The sequence below is a fragment of the Atractosteus spatula genome, chromosome 13 (assembly GCF_055471065.1).
Source record: "Atractosteus spatula isolate fAtrSpa1 chromosome 13, fAtrSpa1.hap1, whole genome shotgun sequence".
Classification (NCBI taxonomy): domain Eukaryota; kingdom Metazoa; phylum Chordata; class Actinopteri; order Semionotiformes; family Lepisosteidae; genus Atractosteus; species Atractosteus spatula.
The window spans coordinates 6,447,373-6,469,864 of NC_142718.1; the positions used below are offsets into that span (position 1 = coordinate 6,447,373).

The 22,492-nt window shown below is 40.2% G+C and overlaps 1 protein-coding gene across 1 annotated transcript in view; it reads right to left on the reverse strand.

Moving 5' to 3' along the window:
- fam117bb (family with sequence similarity 117 member Bb) overlaps nucleotides 1–22,492 on the reverse strand; it is a 115,003-nt gene that overhangs the window by 44,041 nt on the left and 48,470 nt on the right. The window contains 2 exon segments of the mRNA XM_088931449.1: nucleotides 2,244–2,357; nucleotides 9,101–9,193. Of these exon segments, the coding sequence (XP_088787575.1) occupies nucleotides 2,244–2,357; nucleotides 9,101–9,193 (207 nt within the window).

A 22,492-nucleotide genomic window follows, 5' to 3' on the forward strand; every position in this document is an offset into this window, starting at 1 on the left:
GACTTGGTCAAACAACATGAATAAATCTTTCTGGAATTGCACTGGAACACTTATGAAAACTGAAAAGATTTCCAGATTGCGACGTAAAAGACTACTAGTAATTGATCTGGCAGCATATTGTAATACGTATCCTTCATACTTGAAAAGGGGGAATAGAAAATATGAATATTTTTACAGTGTTCAATCCTGAAAATCCACTATTGCTGACAAGTAAACACATTAGTCAATTCATGTGATACTGGATTCTTGCCAGGGCAGAACAGCAATCACGCTTAAAATATATAAGCCCAATCCTCTGACAGATAAATTATCGTCTGCATGTTTTACTCATTTCTGCTGTTTCCCTCCAAGGCCTATTAATCTCACTTCTAGCCGAATCTCTGCCCAGCCAGTCTGAATCTGAAGGAGTTCTCACATGATCTATACTGAGGGAGGTCCCACTGTAGGCTGAGAATATGAAAGGGGTTTTGGGGAGGGTCACAAATTAATTTTCAGGAAAACAGTAGTCAACCCTAAGTCATTGTCACAAACAGGCGTGAAGCTTTGCCTATTAACACTGAAGCAGGGATCACAGCAGAAATTCTTTCACCTTGGGCACAATCGCTCTTTCCTGCTGTGCTGCAGTGCGCTAGCAGGTAACATGCACAGTGATTGTTATGACTGTAGCACCATTTCAGTAACATTTCAGTGAATCAAAAACCTCCAAACAAGCAAAGCACCTAATCTATAACAAGGCTGTCAATGAGCATTATTCTGCTCACAGGCCTCACATGGATATGGGTCCGACACCAGTCACAATACTCCTCAATGGCCAAGATTGTCTTAAAACAAATCTTAGTATTAGGCTATTTTTTCACAGCCTTCTGATAGATGAAAGCTTTGCATGTTAATGATGAAGAGTATGAAATTAAAACAGTATTAAAATGGTTTACTAGAATATGTAAAGCAGATCACTGCAGCCGTCATGAATTTTGAATACATTTAGCAATATTAAAATGCCCACAAACGTATCCCATACAAAAACCGCACCATAACTACTGCAACATCTATTTTGAAACAAAGAAAACATTTATTTTATATTCAAAATGGATATATGTCTCTGTATTTCTGCCAATAACCTATGGTCATGGGTTTATACCGGATCCTTACGAGAAATAATGAAAACAGTTTGTGAACAAATGCTTGTTATGCTTTCGTAATACAATTGACATCATCCTTGCTACACTCCTGACACAATTCAACGTTACCTCAGAACACATATGTATAGGGTGACTCTTAAGGAACCTGAAACACCTGTAGAACTCTTGCACAAGTAAGAAAAACATTTGAATCCAAACTAGCCAAGGACATATATCACCCTGCAACTCACAGCTGGCAATCAACTGAAGCTCAGCAGGAGTGAGCCTGGCCAGTGCCTGGATGGGAGACCTCCTGGGAAAGCTAAGGTTGCTGTTGAAAGAGGGGTTAGTGGGACCAGTAGGGGGCGCTCACCCTGCAGTCCATGTGGGTCCAGTATAGCGGTAAGGACACTGTACTGTAAATAACGTTGCTGTCCTTCAGATAAAATGTAAAATCGAGGTCTTGAGTGGTAAAGGTAACAGGTTGGTAAAAATTATGGTCTCCTAAGAATCCCCCACCTATGAATTGGCCTCAATACTCTGTTCTCCTCCCTACGGATAGTTGATGTGTGGTGAGCGTACGGGGGCACCATCACCCAGATGGGGGCGACACAGATGGTGGTGGAGGGGAGTCCCCATTACCCAGAAAGCACTTTGAGTAGAGTGTCCAGAAAAAGGCCTATATAAGGAATTATTTTAAACATTTATATTTATATTATATCTAGAATACATTTTAAAATAAGATTTGGAGCAAGCCACTTGTACAGCAATTTAACAAACACCTTAAAGAACATAACTGTTTCCCACTGATCTGTGTGTCCCTTTACAGTTTACTCTTTCCCAGCACAGAGAAAGACCCCGACTGACCTCAAACAAGTCATAGAATTGCAGCACCCTTGCAAGATGCCGTGTTTCACTCATCTCAAACTGAAAACATTTCACAGCACCTGTAGGTTCTTTGTCACTTCACACTAGACGTTGCCCAGTGCCACACCATCCTCTGCTGAATTCACCCTGCAGGCTTGGCAAAGACCAGCTCCCATGACACCATTACCTGAAGGGCACTTCCAGATTACCATGGTGACCACCAACATGCCACCTTCAGAAAACGGTTCCGCTCCTCACCTGTGATTGGTTAATAGCCGCGTGGTTGCCATGGAAAGGGGACTGGCGGTCTTTGTCGCGGTGGTGTCTGCTGCTGTGCTTGCTGCGCTGCAGCTGCTGGCGCAACTTCGCGATCTACCGAAAGAAACAAAGAGAGCGTCGTCAGAGCCGGCCGCGCAGAGAGACTTCTCGCGCAGCGGTGAAAATGGATCTTCCGTTCTCTCATTGCTCAGACATCAATATCAGGGTGGAACAGAACCTGTCGAGAGAGAGAAAACTGCCAAAAAAGTGCTGAAAGTAAAACCAAATGAATGAATGACAAGAGGAAGGAGAATGTTTATAAATATTTTTTTCAAATGGGTGTGTATTGGAACCCGGTATGTTCCAATTTGTGCATCATAGTAAAAGTTAAATCACTATTACAAAAAGCACTGGGCAGTGTTGTATTTTGGTGTGCTTTATGTATCCCCTCCCTGTCTGAAGTTTTGAACACCTTTGCATCAGGAAGAGAACAAAGTCTAATGGCATGCACTGAGTCTCACTGTATTGACTGAAATAAGTACATATAAAAGAAACAGGACACAAAAACGCCCAACAAAAAATCAAACCCTCTCAGAATGCTAGATAAATAATGGAGATAATCCCTATGTGTTCTACAGCATCTCCGCCTCACAATCACACACTGAACCTGCCTGCTTTAAAAAAAAAATATTTCCAATTTACCTTTTAATCAACGTTGTAAAAAGGTAGCAAAATCAAAGCAGAGACTGTGGTTCAGGTACTGTGCCACATAATACAAATCCCATCTATAAAAACTATTCCTTTTCTTCCATTTATTGAGAAAAAAACAGCCAAAAGCTGTGTATTCTATGTCACTTGCTCTTGCACATTTTTCTTATTAAACTTAGTTTTTTCCTACTTAAATCTTCTTCTGGCAACTAATGCAATGAATCTTGCCATTTTTACTTGTTGACCTAAATACTAGCGTGGCTTGTCTGGAACTGTGCTCAGTGGCCCAATATCACACACAGCAATTTACTACTTTTAATGACTTTGTTGCAAGAATATCCACAGCAATGTTTACATGTTCAATCCATTACTCAAGCTTGATTCCCAGCGATCTGCACATGGTACCACTGGGTGAATGCCATAGGATTTCACAAGTTTATGTGTACTGTAGAGAACATCTTTTACAGTATGTATTTGTACAAAACTCCTTCTAATGTTCAAATATCTCTAAGTGAGTCTGGAAATATGTAGAATGTGTGCAGGAATTTCGAGATTACAGAAATTATTATTATTAAGCCCCTCACAAAAACTCGAGGTTTAAAATTACACTTGTGCAGTTATCAGCGCATATTTATCTAAGGATTTTTGATACTATGGAGCAGTTTCTTAGCATTGGTCTTGCTACAAATTCCCTTGCATGGTTTCAGAAATACTTACAAAACCAAACAGTGAGGAAATTGAGATATTTTTCATAGCTTCTTACACAATTCTCACAAGATTATGCCCAGGGTCATTCTGTCTACATAAATAATAGTACTCAGAAAATGCAAACTTGCATATCCTCCATCTCACGATCTCATAATCAATTGGATCAGCTTTATAATCAGTAGTGACTGATGTGCAGCTTGGTTCTGACTGCAATCAATAGGAATTGCAGCTGCTGCTAAACTGATAAAACTAAATGTACGCTGTTTAATATATATATTATACATATATGGATAAGCTATGGATACATGGATAAGCTCTGTTTATAAGGATCACAAAATTATTTCCTTAAGAAAGCTGCAGCAAGTCACATTTTATTAAGATCTAGACACTAGGATGGATCTTTTAACATTTTAACATTTAAAACACAATTTTTCACCAAGAAATCTTCTAATTATACATTCTGCTAGGCCTATACTGCTTATAATGTCAGCACTCACCATGCTGGTTCTTGGTCTATGATGATGATGATGTTTGTTGCAACAACAAAAGATAAATATTTAGATATCTAAATGATATCTAAATTATTCTAAGCAAGCATGGCTTTTCTGCCATAGGGCACATCAATGGCCTACCCTATCGCACAAATCACTGTGATTGTTATTCTTTGATTAGCTAGCCCTATCTGCGTACTAGATGGAGGGTTCCCTGGTAAGTCAATTAAAAGTTGCTCTTTATCATTTGTTGCAGTCTTCTGTACAATCCTACATTTTCATTTAATGTGCTTCTATCACACTGAACCTGAGGATTATGGGCACAAGTCATTTCAATTTGGAATGACTGGAACACGCACAGTGAGTTGAAACTATTCACCTTCGGATCAGAGGGAGTTTTATCAGTTGTATGATTACATTTTTCCTCCATGCTTGTATTTGTTAACAACGCGGAGCAGTGGCACTGTGGCTAAGGATCTGCGCCTGTGGCTGGAAGGTTGCCGGTTCAAATCCCGAGGCCAGCAGAGGAATCCTACTCCGTTGGGCCCCTGAGCAAGGCCCTTAACCCCAGCTAGTCCAGGGGTGCCACATAAATGGCTGACCCTGCCCTCTGACCCCAAGCTTCTCTCTCCCACACAGCCTGTGTGTTTCATGGAGAGCAAGCTGGAGTATGAGAAAAGACAAATTTCTAATGCAAGAAATTGTATATGGCCAATAAAGTGATCTTATCTTGTTATTCTTTTTTTTTCCTGTGCAACAAGGCTCATGAGACATTTGTCTTTGTCAAGACAAATCTGGTCTGAACAGACGTACCTATTCAATCATTAAAAAAATAAACAGACTAACCAAGTTAAAATAGGACTGGTATTCCTAAAATTCCTTATGTTTAGATTGACAATTGTGAAATTTTAGACATTAGAGAAATTTGGGGCTTGCAGTTGGAACACATTTGCAAAGAGGTCTTAACACTTCGACCCTGTGAATTAAACATCCAGACCGGATTATTACACTGCTCTGTTTTAAACCCCGTTTCATGCTCCTTTCTACAGCTTTCTAAAAAAACACAGACACGGGGCCTCAAAACACAAAGACATGAGCAAAACAGGAGACCACATAACTTCAAGTAGGACCTATTCGCACTGACGGCTGAAGAATTTCAGAAGTCACTTTAAATTTTTCTCTATCACAGTCCTTAATTTAAGGCTTGGCCCGGGATAAAAGTGCACAGGGCTATCATAGCCCCAGATTGTGGAGCTCCCTGCAATTTTCAATTAGAGAGGCTGAGTCAGTGAACTGGAAAGATTATACCATCTGTTTTCTCCTCTTTATTTCTGAAGGAATCAGTGTGAGCCCTAAGTAGTTTACCCTTGCTTCTGCTGAGAAGGTCTTCTTTTCATGACTTACCACCTACTCTTTATATTCCCATTGTCTTAGATGACTTTATGTTCAGTTCTCCAAGCCAAAGTACGTACTGCACTCTGCAGACTTCCTTCCTCTTCCGGAGTCTTTCAGAAATCAGGCAGGCCCCAGCCCCTTCTGTAACCTGCGGACTTTGATCTCGCTCTTCAGTCTCACCTGCCTACTCCATCTCCTCCCTGTGACGGAACTAGCAATGTACACACAGCTGAGCAGGACTGCTCCCTCTCCCTCACCCCTGTCTGGCACCTCCGCGAAACTCACCTTCGCAGACTGCAGTCCTGTTCTCTCTGGCTCCACACCTATTGAAAGTACTCAGAAATCCAGCTCTGCCGTCTCACTGTTAATGCCTTACTTAGTATTTTGTGTTAATTAATTTCTGTATTGAATTCTGGACTATGTAAATGCCTTTTCTGATCTGTATTAGCCACTGAAGTCAGTACTTAATTCTTTTTCTGATTTTAAATTGTTCTGCGTCTTAAACAACTTATGATATTTTCATTATCTTTACATAAAGCTTGTAAGCTGCCCAATATAAGGTTCATATAAAAAATATGACAAAACTTCATTCAGAATTACCAACTGTATTCATTGTAAATCTTTTACCCCAGACTTAACTAAGTGGCGTCTTACTCTCGTTTGAGACAGTATATTACAGCCCCTCTCTGAAAATGCACACACAGAATGTCAAATGACAATTCACGTGATTCTGAGGGAAAAAAAATATCCTCATTAATAATACTGAAGGACAGGGTAAGGACACGTGCATGGGTTATATTTCTCTCTTCTGTAGTCTGATGATATTTTCTTTTTAATTTGATTCGTGTTTTGGAATAATTTAATCAACAGAAGAAGCAGCCCTAATACAAACAGTGAGTATAATCAGGAACCACTTTACCCTAAGCTCATCCACTGCCTAGAACGGCTCCTCTGGTGACAGATTCTGCTGGGAGAGAAGGAAGAATCCTGCAGACTGAAATGTCAAGGCTGGATTCACGCTGCAGAGAGCTTTCTCAAACAATGTCGGCATAGTTCTGCACATCATACTTGTCTTCTAGTGCCATGCTTAAGATTTCATTTCTTTACAGCATTATTGTAGGGGGTTGATTTGATGCTAGATTTTGCCATTTGTAAAGAAACCCCTCCCCCTGATCAGTTATTCCTGGTGGGTTCATCCCACCCTTGCTTGCTCCAGACTCCTGGGAAGAAGCCTGCTGGGCTATTTGTTAACTGCGGCCAGGGACTCTACACAAAAGGCAGAAAAGTGTCTCGTGTGTGAGCTGCCATTCGCTTTGTGCTTTGTCAATATTCTTTTTTTAAGCAAGTTAAAAACCACATAGAGATAATTGTGACTCTTATATTCAGGATTAAAGTCAGTGGCATTTATTTCTTTTCATTCTTTTTCTTTTGCCTGCCTTTAATTATACTTTTTATTTCCATTACAATAATAACAAATAGTATTATTTTCATCTGAGCCTGTAAGCAAAAAGCTTTCGCTTGATAGATTATTTTGAAGATTACTAGATTTTAACTGGTCTTGATTTGAAAGTGCCTACTTTAAGCAGGTTTTTGCATGCAGATTTACCTTAACGGCTGGATTTCATATGCGAATCCTATTGTATTTAATGACACATACCTAACAGTGTTGCTGTTAATGATTTCAGGAATACTAAATTCAAAATTGAGGCACAGTCCATAGCTAAAGCCAAAAACAAGCCCTGGAGTTGCAGTTCGTATATATAAATACCCCTACAAATGTACACCTTTAAAAATGGTTTCAAAATGCATTTGGTGTTCTGTTCAAATATGTTTCATACCTATTGTAACAGGAAGATAGGAGGAGACAAGAGGGCAGATCTGGTCTGTACTACAACTCCCAGAAGCCTTGGGGGGTATACCCTTTAACCTTCCATCACCTGACCTACAATGGCCTAGGAAGAGGGAGCAGACTCCTATTTGTGCAAATCCACTGAAGGGAGACAGAAATGCAGCCAAAAAGATGGGTCTGAGGAACAACCAAAAAACTGAACCAGTATAGGAGAAAGAACAAGGATATGGACTGTGTTTCTGAGGGTTTTGAAGCCAATAATCAGCTTTTCTGTTTTGCTGTAGTTAGTGGAGGACTGATTCGTGCAATTTAGAGCTCTGGTATGCTTTTGTTGTTATTTTTCTCAGCACTGTAAATAAAGTCATGTGTTTTTTTCTTGAGGCCCTGCCTACTTAAAAGATCTCTAACCCTGCATTGCCCCGCATGGTGTCATACTATATATAATGAAGCTGAGAAAGACTTCCCGGTAACCCACAGGGAAAATACGCTCTGCACAAAGCTCTCGGACGCAGGTGGGCTTCCATTTGCAGGAAGTGATGATTCAGTTGGTATGTAGGTGTACTAACCATCTCTCGGTTAGTGGTAAACAGGTGTCTTCCATAGTTTTGTTGACTGTTTTTGTTCATTCTAGATAAATCAATGTCAAGAACGCTTTCACTACCTCCTGTGGCTGAAATATTATGCCCCTTCAATGAAAAAGTGAAAACTTAATTAATCATGTGTGAAACAAAAAAATTGTCTTTTTTCCCCCCACATCTATGTGCTTTAACTGGTCTTTTTAATGCACCTTTAAACTTGTCAAAAAGTAAAAAGTCATTTTTTTCAAGGTAAGGAGTTCAATAGCTAAATTGAAAACAAAAAAAAAAAGGTAAAAAGTCTCTGGACTCCTTTGGAAGATTTTCCTTCTGGGCTTTCAGAGGTTGCTAACGATTGTCACCGACATCGTTACCTGTATTGACAGATTAGCATTTATTTAAAACGCACACTAAGGATGAAAAGCACCACTAACGTGAAGCACTGAAGTGCTTTCAATTATAATGCAGGACACATTTTACTCAGAATTAACCTTCGCTCCAGGTCGGCTTCTTCAACAGGATCACCCAAAAAAATCTATTTCCCTAAATAATCTGGGAAAACAAGATTTTGCAAGAGGAAAAGCTTGGGCAAAAACTTACTTCTGCTCCACATCTGATGTTTCATATGGAGATAGCTACAATACATGTGTCGCAAAATGTGCTTGGAGTGATGCACATGAATCCCGAAACACTATGAATAATAATAAAGGCATATTTGGTGGCAAGTGTTTACTGAAAGACGCCCTTTAATTCCCCAATCAACATTTAATGGATGGAAATTAAAATCCTCAAGAGACGTTTCTCTCTGAAAAGCCCATATGCTGAGGGGTGGGGTGGATGCGTGATGTCTTTGGCAATTTCATGTACAAATGGAAAGAAGAAAAAAAAAGATAAGTCCCGTGGGGGGTAAGCCATTAGCAAGTGCAATATGAAAACCTTGGCCTAAACAGGGGCCTTAATTTGACATGACAACAGTACCATTGTGGTTCACTGCACACCAAGAATCGTATGATAATGATTCCAAATCTGCAGAAAGGCCAAGGCGGGCTGGAATGGATGGAGTGGCGCGCAGGACTGTCTTGACCTCGCTGTGAATGGAACAAAGCCGGGGAGAAGAAAAATGTTCCTGACCTCTTTAAGCTGGTCGGTACTGCCCCAGGAAGCCGAGCGCTTGTGAGAGCCTTTCTTCTTTTCGGAACATTCTTCTGCCCAGGCGCTGGGAGTCTGCCGGTGAGAGAGGGAGAGAAGGCGGCACAGAAAGGGCTTTAATGATTTCAACTGACACTTCATTATTCTCACTTTATTTAAGCGTGCCAGTGACTGTGCGCATGTTTATGCCAATGCGTGCACGGACTTGGTGCCGACAAACCCCTAAAACATTTGCAATCAAGCCACCTATCTGCATAACACTGCATGCGGCTTTCGAACTGAATAGAACCCTCGTTTTACTATTCTTGCTACTTTGGAGATTAGCCCCATAAACTTCATACTTGATTAGATTCAAACAGGAGAATCCACCGAATGTCCGCCTCGCATTTCTATAACACTGACTCCCGGGTGTGCCTGTAAGGGACTGAGGAAAACCCCTTTCACACATGCTTTGGGTAGTGCAAATCAACACGGACAGACGCGCGCTTCGTCTCCAGCCCCTTGCCCTCAGTTCCGTTTCTTAGGTGTCCCGGTGACAATGCCCTGTCAAGTGGCCATGCAGATACGTCGGGAGTACGTCTCTCAAGGTAAACGGGCATGCTGGCTTCGTCGATGCGCAGGTTTGAAAGACAGCACACCGTCCAATGATCATACACAAAGTCTGCTCTCAGTTTGCCACGAGGTTTACTCTAGGATCACACAAACTGTGTGAACAATTCAAGAAAAGCAAGTGGCCGGCAAGAAACTAGTATGACAAACATGTATTGTAACAAAGTTTGTCTTTCCTTTTTAGGTGTCTACAGCTTTTAGGTAAATTTGAGACAATAAATCTCATCTAAATCAAGAAGACGAACACCCATAACGAGGCTCTGTTTCTCTTTCAGATCCATTGTGAAGGAAATTCCAAAAGGGATTCAGACTTATCAAAAGTCATGAGTCACTTCATTCTAGCTTATGTAACATGATTTCATGAGCAGCAGAATCCTAAAAGTGGATTTAATTCAAAGATCCTTATTACCAAGGACAGTATTGCTACAGTAGTACATTTCCAAGCAGTTAAGCTAGTAAAAAAACACACGAATAAGTTTAAACTATAATTTTATTAAACAAATATTTATGTAATTGTAGTGCAAGTTATTTTACTTAAAACTTCCCCCCCCCCCCCCCCCAAAGTGAGAAGAGACCAAACTGAGAAAGCTCTTAGCTTCAGGGGCAATGTAACAAAAGGATGTATTTCTGTTGACCTTTGCCAGAAATGTTCAGATAATATGGGAAAAAGTGTAGGATTGAAATCAAAGATAGAAATTGCAGTGTGAAATTTTCATTTTAAATGACCGAGACTTCGCTTTGCACAAAATGCATGATGTTGATTGCCTCACTACTTTTAAAGATAAATAACTGTAGAGAACAGCCAAAAACCCAAAAGAAATCTTTGCACGAAAGGCTTGTTTCACAGTTTTTGTTTTTGGAGAAGTTCGTTGTTCTTGCGTTTTGCAATTGCGGGGTGAGAGGAGTTCACTGTTCTGCTCTGTAATTTCAGAGGTGACCTACTTCTCCCAGTTTTAACCTCTAAATGGAGCTCTGTGCTTGACTTCAGCAGTTCATGGAAAAAATGCAATTCATTTGTATTTTATGTTTCACAACAGTGGTCCAATGTACTAATCTGCATATTAAGATACAAATCTACCTCAGACAGAGGTCAATAGCTGCCAGTTCTTTGCACATCGTATGTGGGATGTGTAGTTTTGACGTTTCAAAGAAGGTTTTTATTATGTAATCCTGCATGGAATTTCTAAATATTGGGTTGAGTAGAGAATGAAGCATGGGATTAAGACAGAAGTTTTAGCAACAAGTGACCTTTAGGACTATTTCGAAATACAAAGAAAACCTTCATCATCTACCAAAGCTTGGAAAAATCCTACTATGACATACCACCCTCATGGAGATAATCCAGCAACGGTTCCAGCTGTCTGGAGATGTACAGTGTTTGAAGTCTGGTGTGATTAATTTGTGAACGAGGATTTCTCAGAAACCACTACTTTGCTCTGCATTTATGCTCCCTGCAGATACTCTGTAGGCTCACGCCTGAGTCCCTGCAGCCACACTCACACTGAGCACACCTGTCTTTTCATTCAGCATTCAGAAGCAGCCAGTCCATATGGCCCACTTACGTTTGGCTCCGACTCTAAGCATGCATGAAATCAGGAGCTATGCAAACATTTCCCTTCACGATACTGTATATTGCAACATACTGAAGGATTTTGGAAATGATTAATATTATGTCATCAAAAGAAAAACAAACATACTCTCAAATTTATACCATCGTAATTTAGTAAGATGCGTCTTGTGATTTATAGCATGTGACGTGTACACCTAAAATTCTGAGGCTATACTACATTCTCCATGTTATTTTTTTACTCGATTCCACCTCACTGGAAAAGTGTTTCCACAACAATATTGGTATGACTGGAATTTTAAAGCAAATGATTTGATAACGGGGGGGTGTCAGTTTGATATACTGGCGGTCTGTCAAAACAAACAAGTTGTATATAGATCAAGGGTATATCACCTTGTGGATACTGTAGGTATGCATGTTTTAAGCCTTAAGAAAGAAAAAACAAATCACTCTCGATATTTCTAGTCACGGCCATCCAGTATGAGACTGCTGTCGAATGATGCCTGGGGAACACACTAGAGAATGATGCAACACTCAGCAACCCTAGATGTGCCGATTCTGAGGCGGCGGCAGCTCCCTCTTGGAAACAGCGGCTATTTACAGAGCAAGCGAATGAGCGAGCGAGCGAGCCACCGGGGGCTCTGTCAGGAGAGATCCTCTCGCAGGCCCACGGCCTGTCACCGCGGTACCACTCACAGGCTGGCAGAGCCCGAGAAGCTGGGCTGCTGCCACTTCTGAGTGCCTCGAACTTTCCCAGATGACGAAGCCGAAGCATCGCTAGTGCCCAGGCTATAATAAACGCGGGGGGGGGGACCCAAAGGATTAGCATGGAGTCGGGTTTTGATTTCCGCAGCTTGAGGAACGGTTACTCATCGGTTAAGCATCGGTGGAGGACCTGCATCTCTCCCAGGCACAGTATTCCCCAGACTTTGAGCCATGGCCAATCAGCGAGCCCCTTGGTCCGACTACAGTCCCAGCCAGCGGTATCAGACGAGCTGATGTCAAACTGTCTTGCCTACTAAGCAAGCCACGCCGATGGCACTCCCACATCTCTCTGTACCATGTTACAGTTAGGTCACTTGTATTTATAGAAGAGAAGGACAGAGATAAAGTAATCGGAGGGCTGTCTCCAGCACCGCCAGAGCCAAGACCGACCCAAGCCAACGAAGACGGCAGCACAGGAGAAATGCGCATTTCTAAACCGACTGTGCTTGGCCCTATCAACTGCCGAAAGCATCCTCCACACTAAGATGTTTATAAGAGGATCAAATACATTTGGTATTTAGATTGGAATGCAAATAAAGTTTTAATGACCAGTAATACTTATTCTCACTTTACTGTTACCATATCAACTTGAAAAAGCAACTCCCGTTCACATGCTGCCAAACTGTATTTGACTTGCGGAAAAAGCAGCCTTGTTTGCAATAACTACAAGACAATGTCATAACCGTGACATGACTGAAGCGATGAAAAAAAAATCCTTGTTTGTTAAAAAAAACAGGTTACACTGCTTCTTTCTTTTCAGTTAAAATGTATGGTGAAGGAACACACACGCTTCCTAATATTATGACAAACAAGGGCAATCCTTAAAGATTAGTTTGCCTGAAAATATTCTGTAAAAAGAAACGGTCACATTTGTGACACAGGAACAATCTGGGATTCCTTCAGCAACTATTTTTGTGCTTATCAACCCCTTCGTGGGCAAATTTCTTCCCACAAGAATGAACAATGCATTCTTGCTCATAAATTCCGTTTCACCATCTTCGTCAGCTGCACCGAAGCTCTGTGTTTCAACTGCAAGGGCAAAACGTTTCGAAAAACCACACTTTTCCTGGTCCGTCCTAAACTACAGTAGAACCTATAGCTTTCAACACTGAGCAATGGGAGCAGGCCCCTCAAAACACAAAAGCTGAGATTCATGCCCATAAAACAAAAAAAGGGACAGAATCGTCATGAGGTTTGATTGAATCTGTGACAAAGAAGCCAGCTGCTGAATAGCACAGATATGAATTTGCTGGAACTAAATACGAATTTGGTGGAAGGAAACTACGGCTGTCCCAACCCAAGCCCCCAGGGCAAGAGATCTGCCGACTCTGCCCAGGATCGCAACACAAGGTATGACTTGTCCGATTCAGAAAATAATCCGTTCAATGATCTGAACTATTTAACGAGTAAATGAGAACGGGAATGGAGAAGGGACTGGGCTGTACATGACAAACCATTTAACAGGACATCAAAGCATTTATTTGAAGTACCAGAATAAATAAAGTTTTTCATTTTAAGGCTTTAATGAATTGTATATGGATTCGCAAACTATATTTTTATTCTGTTAAATGAGTCGTTAAATGATTGAAAACGGCAATAGTTAATGATAAAGAATGGGCACCCAGGCTTTAGACAATCCCTAGCCTTTAGAGAAACTAGTCTTATTAGCTCTTTCAGATGCCGAGAAAGTTTGTGATTTGGCAATGCTTTTGCACCTAGCAGAGACATTCCGCAGATGCAGATCATACAGATGAAGCACTTGATAAAGTCTCTTTCCACATTCCTGAGGAACGCTATCACAGCCCGAGGCTGGTGTAGGCGATACCACCATAATGGATCGTCCATCAATATGCAAATGCAGGAATTGATGTGGGAAATGGTGTAGGTTTCAATACCGCTATAAAACCCTGCAGGTGAGCTGCAGCCACACACCAGACGGTCCACTGTGACCAAGGCCAGCGCATTATTCATTCCAGTATAACCTTCTGTTTTACTTTTTCCGATGGAACTATTAACAACAATTACAATAATGTTTATTTTAAATTGCCCTTTTCGTGTCCCAAATCTTGTGAAATACAAGATGTAAAAAATATATTCTGAAATCAGATACAAATGAAGCAACGGATTCAGAACCTCTGGTTGCTCTTTAGTACAAAGTCTGACAAATGTATTGGGAACATACCTTTACTGCTGATCTTAAGTTAGGACTTAATTTCACTACTGGTTGTGTAGTCACATTTGCGTAACTGACTTTAAGACCCAAATAACAATACCTCTTTCAAGTGCACGTATTTTTGAGAAACATGCTCCATCCAAGTTTCTATTTCTATTCACACCTTACAAATATTTTCAGACCACACTTCTATTTCTGTTCAAACTTCGCTGCACACCATGTGTGTGCAGACTGCTATTCTCAGTGATGATTTACCCAAAACCTTTAGAACGTCATTTCCATTTTGCTGTGAGGACATGATTAAGACAGTGCACAAGGGCTAAAACACAATTGTGATTTAATAGAATCATTTAGATGTCATATCTGCAAAATTGTGGTTTAGGATAGACATGTTAGTATGTGGGGTAATTCCATTGGAGCCACACGCAATAGCTCTCATGCCAAACTTATCCTGGTTTCCATGTGTTAAATGGATTAGAGAGCATGATTCCTCCCTGAATGGGACACCACTCCATCATAGAGACTACCAACAGAAATGCTCTCATTTGTGCAGCAAATGTGAACAGTCTGGTGCAACTGGGTTGAAGTACCTCATTCAAAGCACAACAGTAGTGTCTGTACTGGTGCTTGAACCCACAACCCATCAGCTATGGCTGCAGAGACTTAACCCACCGCTCTACACTCCCCCCACAGACAAGCACCTCCACCCAAATTAGTCTGGATTTCAACACAATTCACAGTTAGCTCATAATAGACATTAAACACTTTATTGTAAAATGCTACCTCCTCACACATGCAAAGTAATGCGTTTTAAATTGGAACTAAATCACAGGCAAAAAACCAACAGGATAAAGAAATTGAACTTAGTTTTAGCTTTAGCTTTAACAGAGGACAAAATAAAACGTTTTAAACCTAAAAAGGACTTATGATGTCAAGATCAAAAGTTAAGACATGTGGCAAAATAAAACTTTTATTTATAAAAACAAAATAACTTTTTGGAGCATTTCTTTATTTAAGCTGATAACTTTTTTTACTGTGAAAAATGAAGCATGCAGTTTTTTAGGCTTATATAAGTTAACTCGCTAACTCTGATTAGACTGCATTTTAAGAAGAAAAAAATACCATTTATCTCTGCCTATACGTTACTGCAGTTATGATCCCTATGCTTCAGCAGGGTATCTGAAAATAAGGTAATTTGGTATTTGAAATCGCAAAGAATGAGAAAAGACAAACCAAAAAAACAACAGCAGTCAGAGAACAAGAAACTATCAACAACTCTACAACCTGACTTGATTTCCTTTATGAGCACTACTAACAACACAGACAATAATTATTGCACAACACTAATCAAAACCAGCATTACTGAATTTTAATTCTATGATGTTTTTTTTTAATCAAACAACAACCTACAGATGTTAAAGTAGCAGACAAACCTTCACCAGAATTTTATCCTGCATAATTTTAGCTGGGCTAATCAAAATAACTGGAATTACTGAATAAAAGAGCGTTATCAGAAATAAAATGTTATCTCCACATGAATTCTTTCCCATGTTTTCATTCAGCAAAGAGTATGTACTTAATCTTAAAACAAACAGCATTGCTTAATTTATAAGATAAGACTTATAGCAAACAAAATAAAAGAGCAATTTGTCAGGCACCGAAATACCTACCTATTTTTCCGTACAATCAATGTAAGTTAAAATGACTGAATTTATACATATACGCCCATACCTCTTTTTACAAATAATTTGTTGCCAGAAACCCTTTCGTGTAGCAAAAATCCCCCAAAAGAAAAACCCATTTCCATTATTTCCTTGGGGGAACAATTACAATCCGTTCTGGACCTGTATGCAGAGAAAGAGACGGGGGATTTAGTACAATTAACCTGCGTGATAAACAAATGAGTGGCTTCACACTGTTATCTACTGCTGCATGTCTTCCAAATTTGAGGGCATTCTTCACAGGATTCAACTTCAATGTGTAGCTGAGTTTCAATAACAATGAGTAACAATGTGCCAAGACTGACAGCACTGCATAGCTACAAGACCCTGGGAGGCCCCCAGGGTCACTATGTCACCAAGAGCCGAGAGAGCCCTGGTCAACCCCACCATCAGTGGTGCTCTGCTGCCTGGGAAATCCTCTTCACAGTCTTACTTATTATCATAAAGCTCTAGCAGTGCACGGACAGTGCATCTTTACTGACTGAGCCACTCACCCTAAGTACTGTAAGTTTTAAAACTCAAAAATATGCTGTTTATCTGAAGTATGATCCACACACAGACTTTGTAATCATGTAATATGCAAATACATTTCAAGAATGACGGGCAAGTTCGTGGCGAGTTTCTCTTACAGTTTTCGCCAGCTGGTTGAGTTATGTTATTTCCACTTTCAGTAACAAGAAGGTGAATTCCTGCTCACTAACTCCTCACACGTGCAAAGCAATGCCTTGCTTTGAAAATGGATCAATGACTCGCAGGCAAAAACTAAAAAGGTTAAAGGAACCGAAATTAGTTTTAGCATTATCTTTAACAGAGGACAGAATACAACTTTTGTTTCCAATCTTAAAAAGTACTTATGATGTCAAGATCAAAAGTTAAGGCACAAGAAAAGATTCCTGATTGGAGCATTTCTTTTTTAAGGTATTGAAGCTGATGTACTTCAAATAAGACAGGGGATTAAATTCTTGTCATTAATTGTCAGCAACTAAAATGAATTCTGGGGGGCCAATTACCCACATATGGCCAAAGGCCATCTGTGTCCAGAGGGCCAGCTTCACAGATGTTTTTTAAACTTAAACAATATAAAATAAAACATGACTAAGGACTGTGGTAAAAAGCACTACAGATCTGAACTCCTAAATAGATTTTTGAATGATCTTTCATTAAGAAGGATTCTAGTTATATACTACTTCCAAAAGAGAAAATTCTAAATGTAATCAAGTGTGATTTATGGGTATATCACTCTCTAAACAGTCTTGTAAAAAGTTTGTTTTGGTATCTGTTAGGCACACAAAAAAGTCTAGCCTGAACACTGATAGACCGGTCATTGATAGAGAAATTGTCAGAGCAGTTGAAGGGTTAGAGGTACGGTAGCACCAGTCACATTCAAAAGCACATAGGACACGTATACCCCAAACCGCTCCATCACAGGGCACTCGAAGATTGGTGCAGTTAGGTGCCAGGGTATCCCCTTGTACTAGCTTGCCTAAATGTCTATACAATGTAACTAGAAGGCAACAGATTTTAGATGACAGAATTAAGGATTATGTAGAATGAATGAACCAAAAGCTTAACAGCTTTTCAGGAATTAGTACAAAAACGTTTTGTTTGTATACTGACCACCTAAAATGGGTACAGAGAGATTAGAAAACACATAAAGCTCACATTTAGGTGCATCTAATGGCGACAACCTTTCAAATGTAGCTCTCATCACCTTTTGCTTACAGGCAGCTCCTTTTGTTGACCAACATAAAGGACAGGATTTCAAGACATTGTCAATAAACGCAAACCTTTTGCGCAAAAAACAATCCTGACAAAACCTTCTAATATGCAGCTACTATGCAAACGGAAAACAAGTCAGTTATAAGCAACTGAAGGGCAGGCTGCATTGCCAATTGCATATTACAGCACTGAAGACCAGTTAGGAGCTGTTAATTCAAATTATAATGCAGCAGCTCTAAAGAATTAAAACGAGGTCAGATTCTCATAACTACCATCCTTGAGATTCAAAGGATCTGAGAGGTCTTATTTAGTCAACCAAATACTAAGAGATCACTCATTTAGACCAGTTAACACCTTTTTCTCAGGCCTTATGCGGTAGATGGCTCAAAGAGACTAAGGGACTGCGGTCCTTGAAGGACCAAATTCAACTCCTGCTATAAATCTCTTCTTAAAAAGCTTCATTGGTTTGGAAGATTATGTGTTAATCCTTATACACACATCTACGTAGCTAACTAGCATTTATATTTAAATTACATTAAACAATGATTCTATAGTACACAATACTAAACCCTTTTGATAGGATATGGAGTAATTTAATAACCCTTATTTTCATACCAACCAAAGACTCATTTGCTTCCTTGACATACATTCCTGCTCCTTTAATTAGATCACACTGGTTGCCAAAACCTGAACAGTCCATCGGTCTCTGCCTCCTTTACCTTAGATGCAAGCCATACTTCACAGGAAAAAATCAAGACCTTTGCCAAAAACAAACCCAAACATGCCTCAGGTGGTTGTTGCGCAAAACATTTCTTTACTCTGCCCTCATGAGGCAATACTGCCGGTAGAGGTAAACTTTTGGCTTTGTTCTATAATTTTTTTCTGTTTCACTTTCGCGCAATGAAACAAATACGAATCCCAAAACTGTCAAATAAAGTTCATGGCACATAATTAACATGCAAAAGTTTGTTTAAAATAAAGAAATGTCATCCGTGAGGAAAATGTAGCTTTTCATTCAGTACAGGTTCAAGAGTAATAGAGTACATTAATAAAGATAAGATCACTTTAATGGCCATATACAATTTCTTGTATTAGGAATTTGTCTTTTCGCATACCCCAGCTTGCTCTCCATGAGACACACAGACAGGGAGAGAGAAGCTTGGGGTCAGAGCGCAGGGTCAGCCATTTATACAGCACCCCTGGAGCAGTTGGGGTTAAGGGCCTTGCTCAGGGGCCCAACGCAGTAGGATTCCTCTGCCGGCCGTGGGATACGAACCGGCAACCTCCCAGCCACAGACGCAGATCCTTAGCCACAGAGCCACCACACTGCCCTAGATAACACACCATACAGTACATGTGTCAGGCATGAACTTGTGTGCAGTTACTAGTGTAAGGCTGTCTTCAGCCATGTGAGGCACAGCTATGCTATTAAGTGGGATTGTCTAAATGTACTGTATGTGTCGCAATACATTTGCCAAGACAATAGAGAAGGCTTTTCTTTTACACATTCCTGTGTAAAGGCGTCAATTTGAAAAAATCTAGTCTCTCCATAAAGAATTCAAGATTTAATTTATATGGTTTTCCCCTAAAACTCCACAGATTACATTTCGTCCACATAATTATAACTTCGCATTTAATGGAAATATTCACAAAATTATAGACGATGTGGTGTTCCCACTCTTCTATTTTCCATAATTATCAGCTCCTTACAGGTAATTCTCATTTCTCTTTTCCACATTGGAGAAACAAAGGGATTTATTATTTAGCATGACAGATGCTTTTAATTTCGATGGCGTTTCCACATTCCAGGACTTGTAATCTCAGTACAAGCTACCAGGGGAGGGGCCTTTTAGCAACAGACTGCTCCAGCTACGGTGCTCAAGGGAACGTTTCCGCAGGTCTTTCCTCCCGGTGGCTGTCAGGGTGTATAACACTGCCCTAGGCTAGGACTGTTAGCCCTTCATTTGCTCGTCTATGGACAGCATGTTGCTCCACTGTACTTTTTGGACAATCAATCTGTATAAACCTATGCACACTTTGCACATATTTTATTGTTTTTACAGTGACTATGATCATCATATTTTGCACACACCTATGTATTTATTTTTATTTATTTATTTTATATGCATTTTGTATAATTTTTCATCTATTCTGATGTCTGTTTTTGCTTGTCTTGGGTTGGACTGCTGTAACACATCAATTTCCCTTCGGGACTGATAAAGTCTTATCTATCTTTTTTTTTTCTGTCTCCCTTCTGTAATAGGTACCTATCTTGTACCCAGGGGGGATGGGTCTAGCTCTAAACTCAGTGCATAATCTGGTAGACTTGAAAGGTGAAACAAAAAAAATTGGCTTCCTCTAGTTGTATTTTTCTGATAGAACCTGCATACAAGCCATTACCACGGATCACTATGTGGAAAAGGGATTTGAAAATTTGGGATGCAAGAATTTGCTGAAACAATAGAACACCGGCTTCTAACTCATCCAATCATCCAATGATCAATCTTCACACAGGCTACCTGACCGCTCCTAGATGCTATCATATGAGACTTGGTCTTAGTCCCTTTTGGACTGTGTCCATCAGCCACAACAGGCATCTTCTTGCACATTTCTGGGGATTTTCTGAATGCAGCTGGGTTTTGGAAATAGGTTTTCTTTGTTTCTTCACTGTTCTTTACAAGCAAGAGGAGGCCATGTAGCTCATTTGGTAGAGATTCCATGCACACACCTGATGCTCGGGTCTAACACTACTGTATTCTCTTCTCTTCCCCTTTTGGTGATGTTTCTTGGTCATTGTGTTGTCTTTGACTGTGCCGTAAAACAAATTTCCCCCAGGGGACAATAAAGCTTGAATTGAGTGATTGGTCATTCATTTAAAACGGATCTGGGTGGCTGGCCTCTCTGCGGGTAGAAAGAAGTCTGGCACATTGGGAGACCCTGTGACCCACCCCCTGGGACTGAAGGATCCCGAGGGGGTTAAGACACTATGTATTATGTCATCAGGCTTCTCACTGTCCAGACTCATGGTGCTGGGGTGATGTGGTAGGGGCAGGCATGGAGCAGGAACAGCTGCAGCTGCTGCTGTAGTTAGTGTAGGTCTTTATCACACGGTCTCCTTTGGCAGAGGAAACCTAGAGGGAGCAGGTGGGGATTTTGCAGGAAAATGGGGGAAATACTTTTTCGTTTTGCTCTTTGCGGGATGTATGTTAAAACAACCCAAGTTTCTATTACATTTATTCAGCAGCCTGTGGCATCCACCTCTTTTCCATTCAAAAAGCCCTGCTGCAGATAAAACAAGTGTTCTACACCAAGCGCAGGAGTCATGGAAACAGTACCAAACAGGGCCGTGGGACAAGGGTGTGTGGTTTTTAAACGTGACGTGAAACAAATTATTAGGAGTTATAACAAATTATAACACGAAACCTTAAAAAAGTGCAAATCCTTAAAAACATTTTCATAAGCTGTCGAACAAGAACAGTAAAGATGTCCCTACATCGGTGGCTGCTGCTGAAATTAGAAAAAATGTCTTTAGATTAAAGTGCTGTAAACTTCCATAAAAAGTATTTCCGTCATGTCTATTTGTATGTAGCATCTGTTTATACTATATCTGGTTATATTTATATACTTTTAAAGTAAACCTTCGTCTTCAGGTAGGAATTAGGAAATTATATGTTTTTTTTACTTAATAGTAAAATATGCTCACAGATGGTACTGTGTGAGCAGGAAAAAAGTTTTTTTTGGACAGAAAGGTTTAAATAAACAGATCTTTTTGTGATAAAAATAGTAACAGCATTTCTGGGTAGAACAGATAATGACAGTCAACTAAAATCAACCTTTCAGAATCGACACATAAGCGTGGGGAGTCCTTATTAGTCCAGTATATGGTATTTTATATTCTTTTTAATTTTATAAATGGCCAATTCTTCCTGCAAAGGAGCAAGTTCGTTTGCTTTAACATTCCTCACTCTGTACAAAATTTCTGCCTCTAGCGGGTCTCAACTCCAAATACAGCCTCTACAAAGTATTTAGTTCACTCCCTTCAAGAAGCTGGAATATTTTTTTCTGATAATGCTTTAATTGTGTTACATATTCACTTCAAGCAGACACACACTTGATGACCAGACACTTGATAATAAAAAACACAACATTCATGAGCATCCTTGAAATAAATAATCCCCCAAAATGAAACGCGTACTGCTTTCCCCTGCTTCTTTCTCACAGCTCATGGAACACTGCCACAGAAGCCTCTGGGCACACACTTGGACATCAAACCTATCACCACCGCCTGCCTTCAGGCATTTCTTTTACGAAGAAGCTGCAGAAACCATAACTTATTGCTCTCCCCCACCAGCAGCTATTCCAAGTATTTCCTCAACAGTCAAGTTCCTCTTTATTCGGAATGACAGGGCTAAATCCTGGATTAATGATGCCTGCTATCCCAAGAACGCATGCAAGTTTCCTCAAAGACATTCGAGATTTTTTTAACTCCCTCGCAATTAAAAATATTTATTAGTATTTAGCTGCCCTATTTTTTTTTTAAGGGGCTTCCAAAATGACCAGCCAAAAGTGTCTTGGAAGAAAGATTTTGACATCTGGCAGACAGCTGGCTGTACTGACAGACTCCCGGTTAGTGCCGCACTCGTTCTGGCATCCCCATGGGCTTCGGTTTGGACCTTCGGACTTTGACCACAGTGGGTATAATATATCATTATGTTGACCAGAGTCTTGGGGCATGGCATCCAGTGGCAACGCAAACTCAGTAGTAGTTTTGCAATGTCCTCTGATCAAGGGGCCAGGCAGTAAACACTGTACTGAACAGA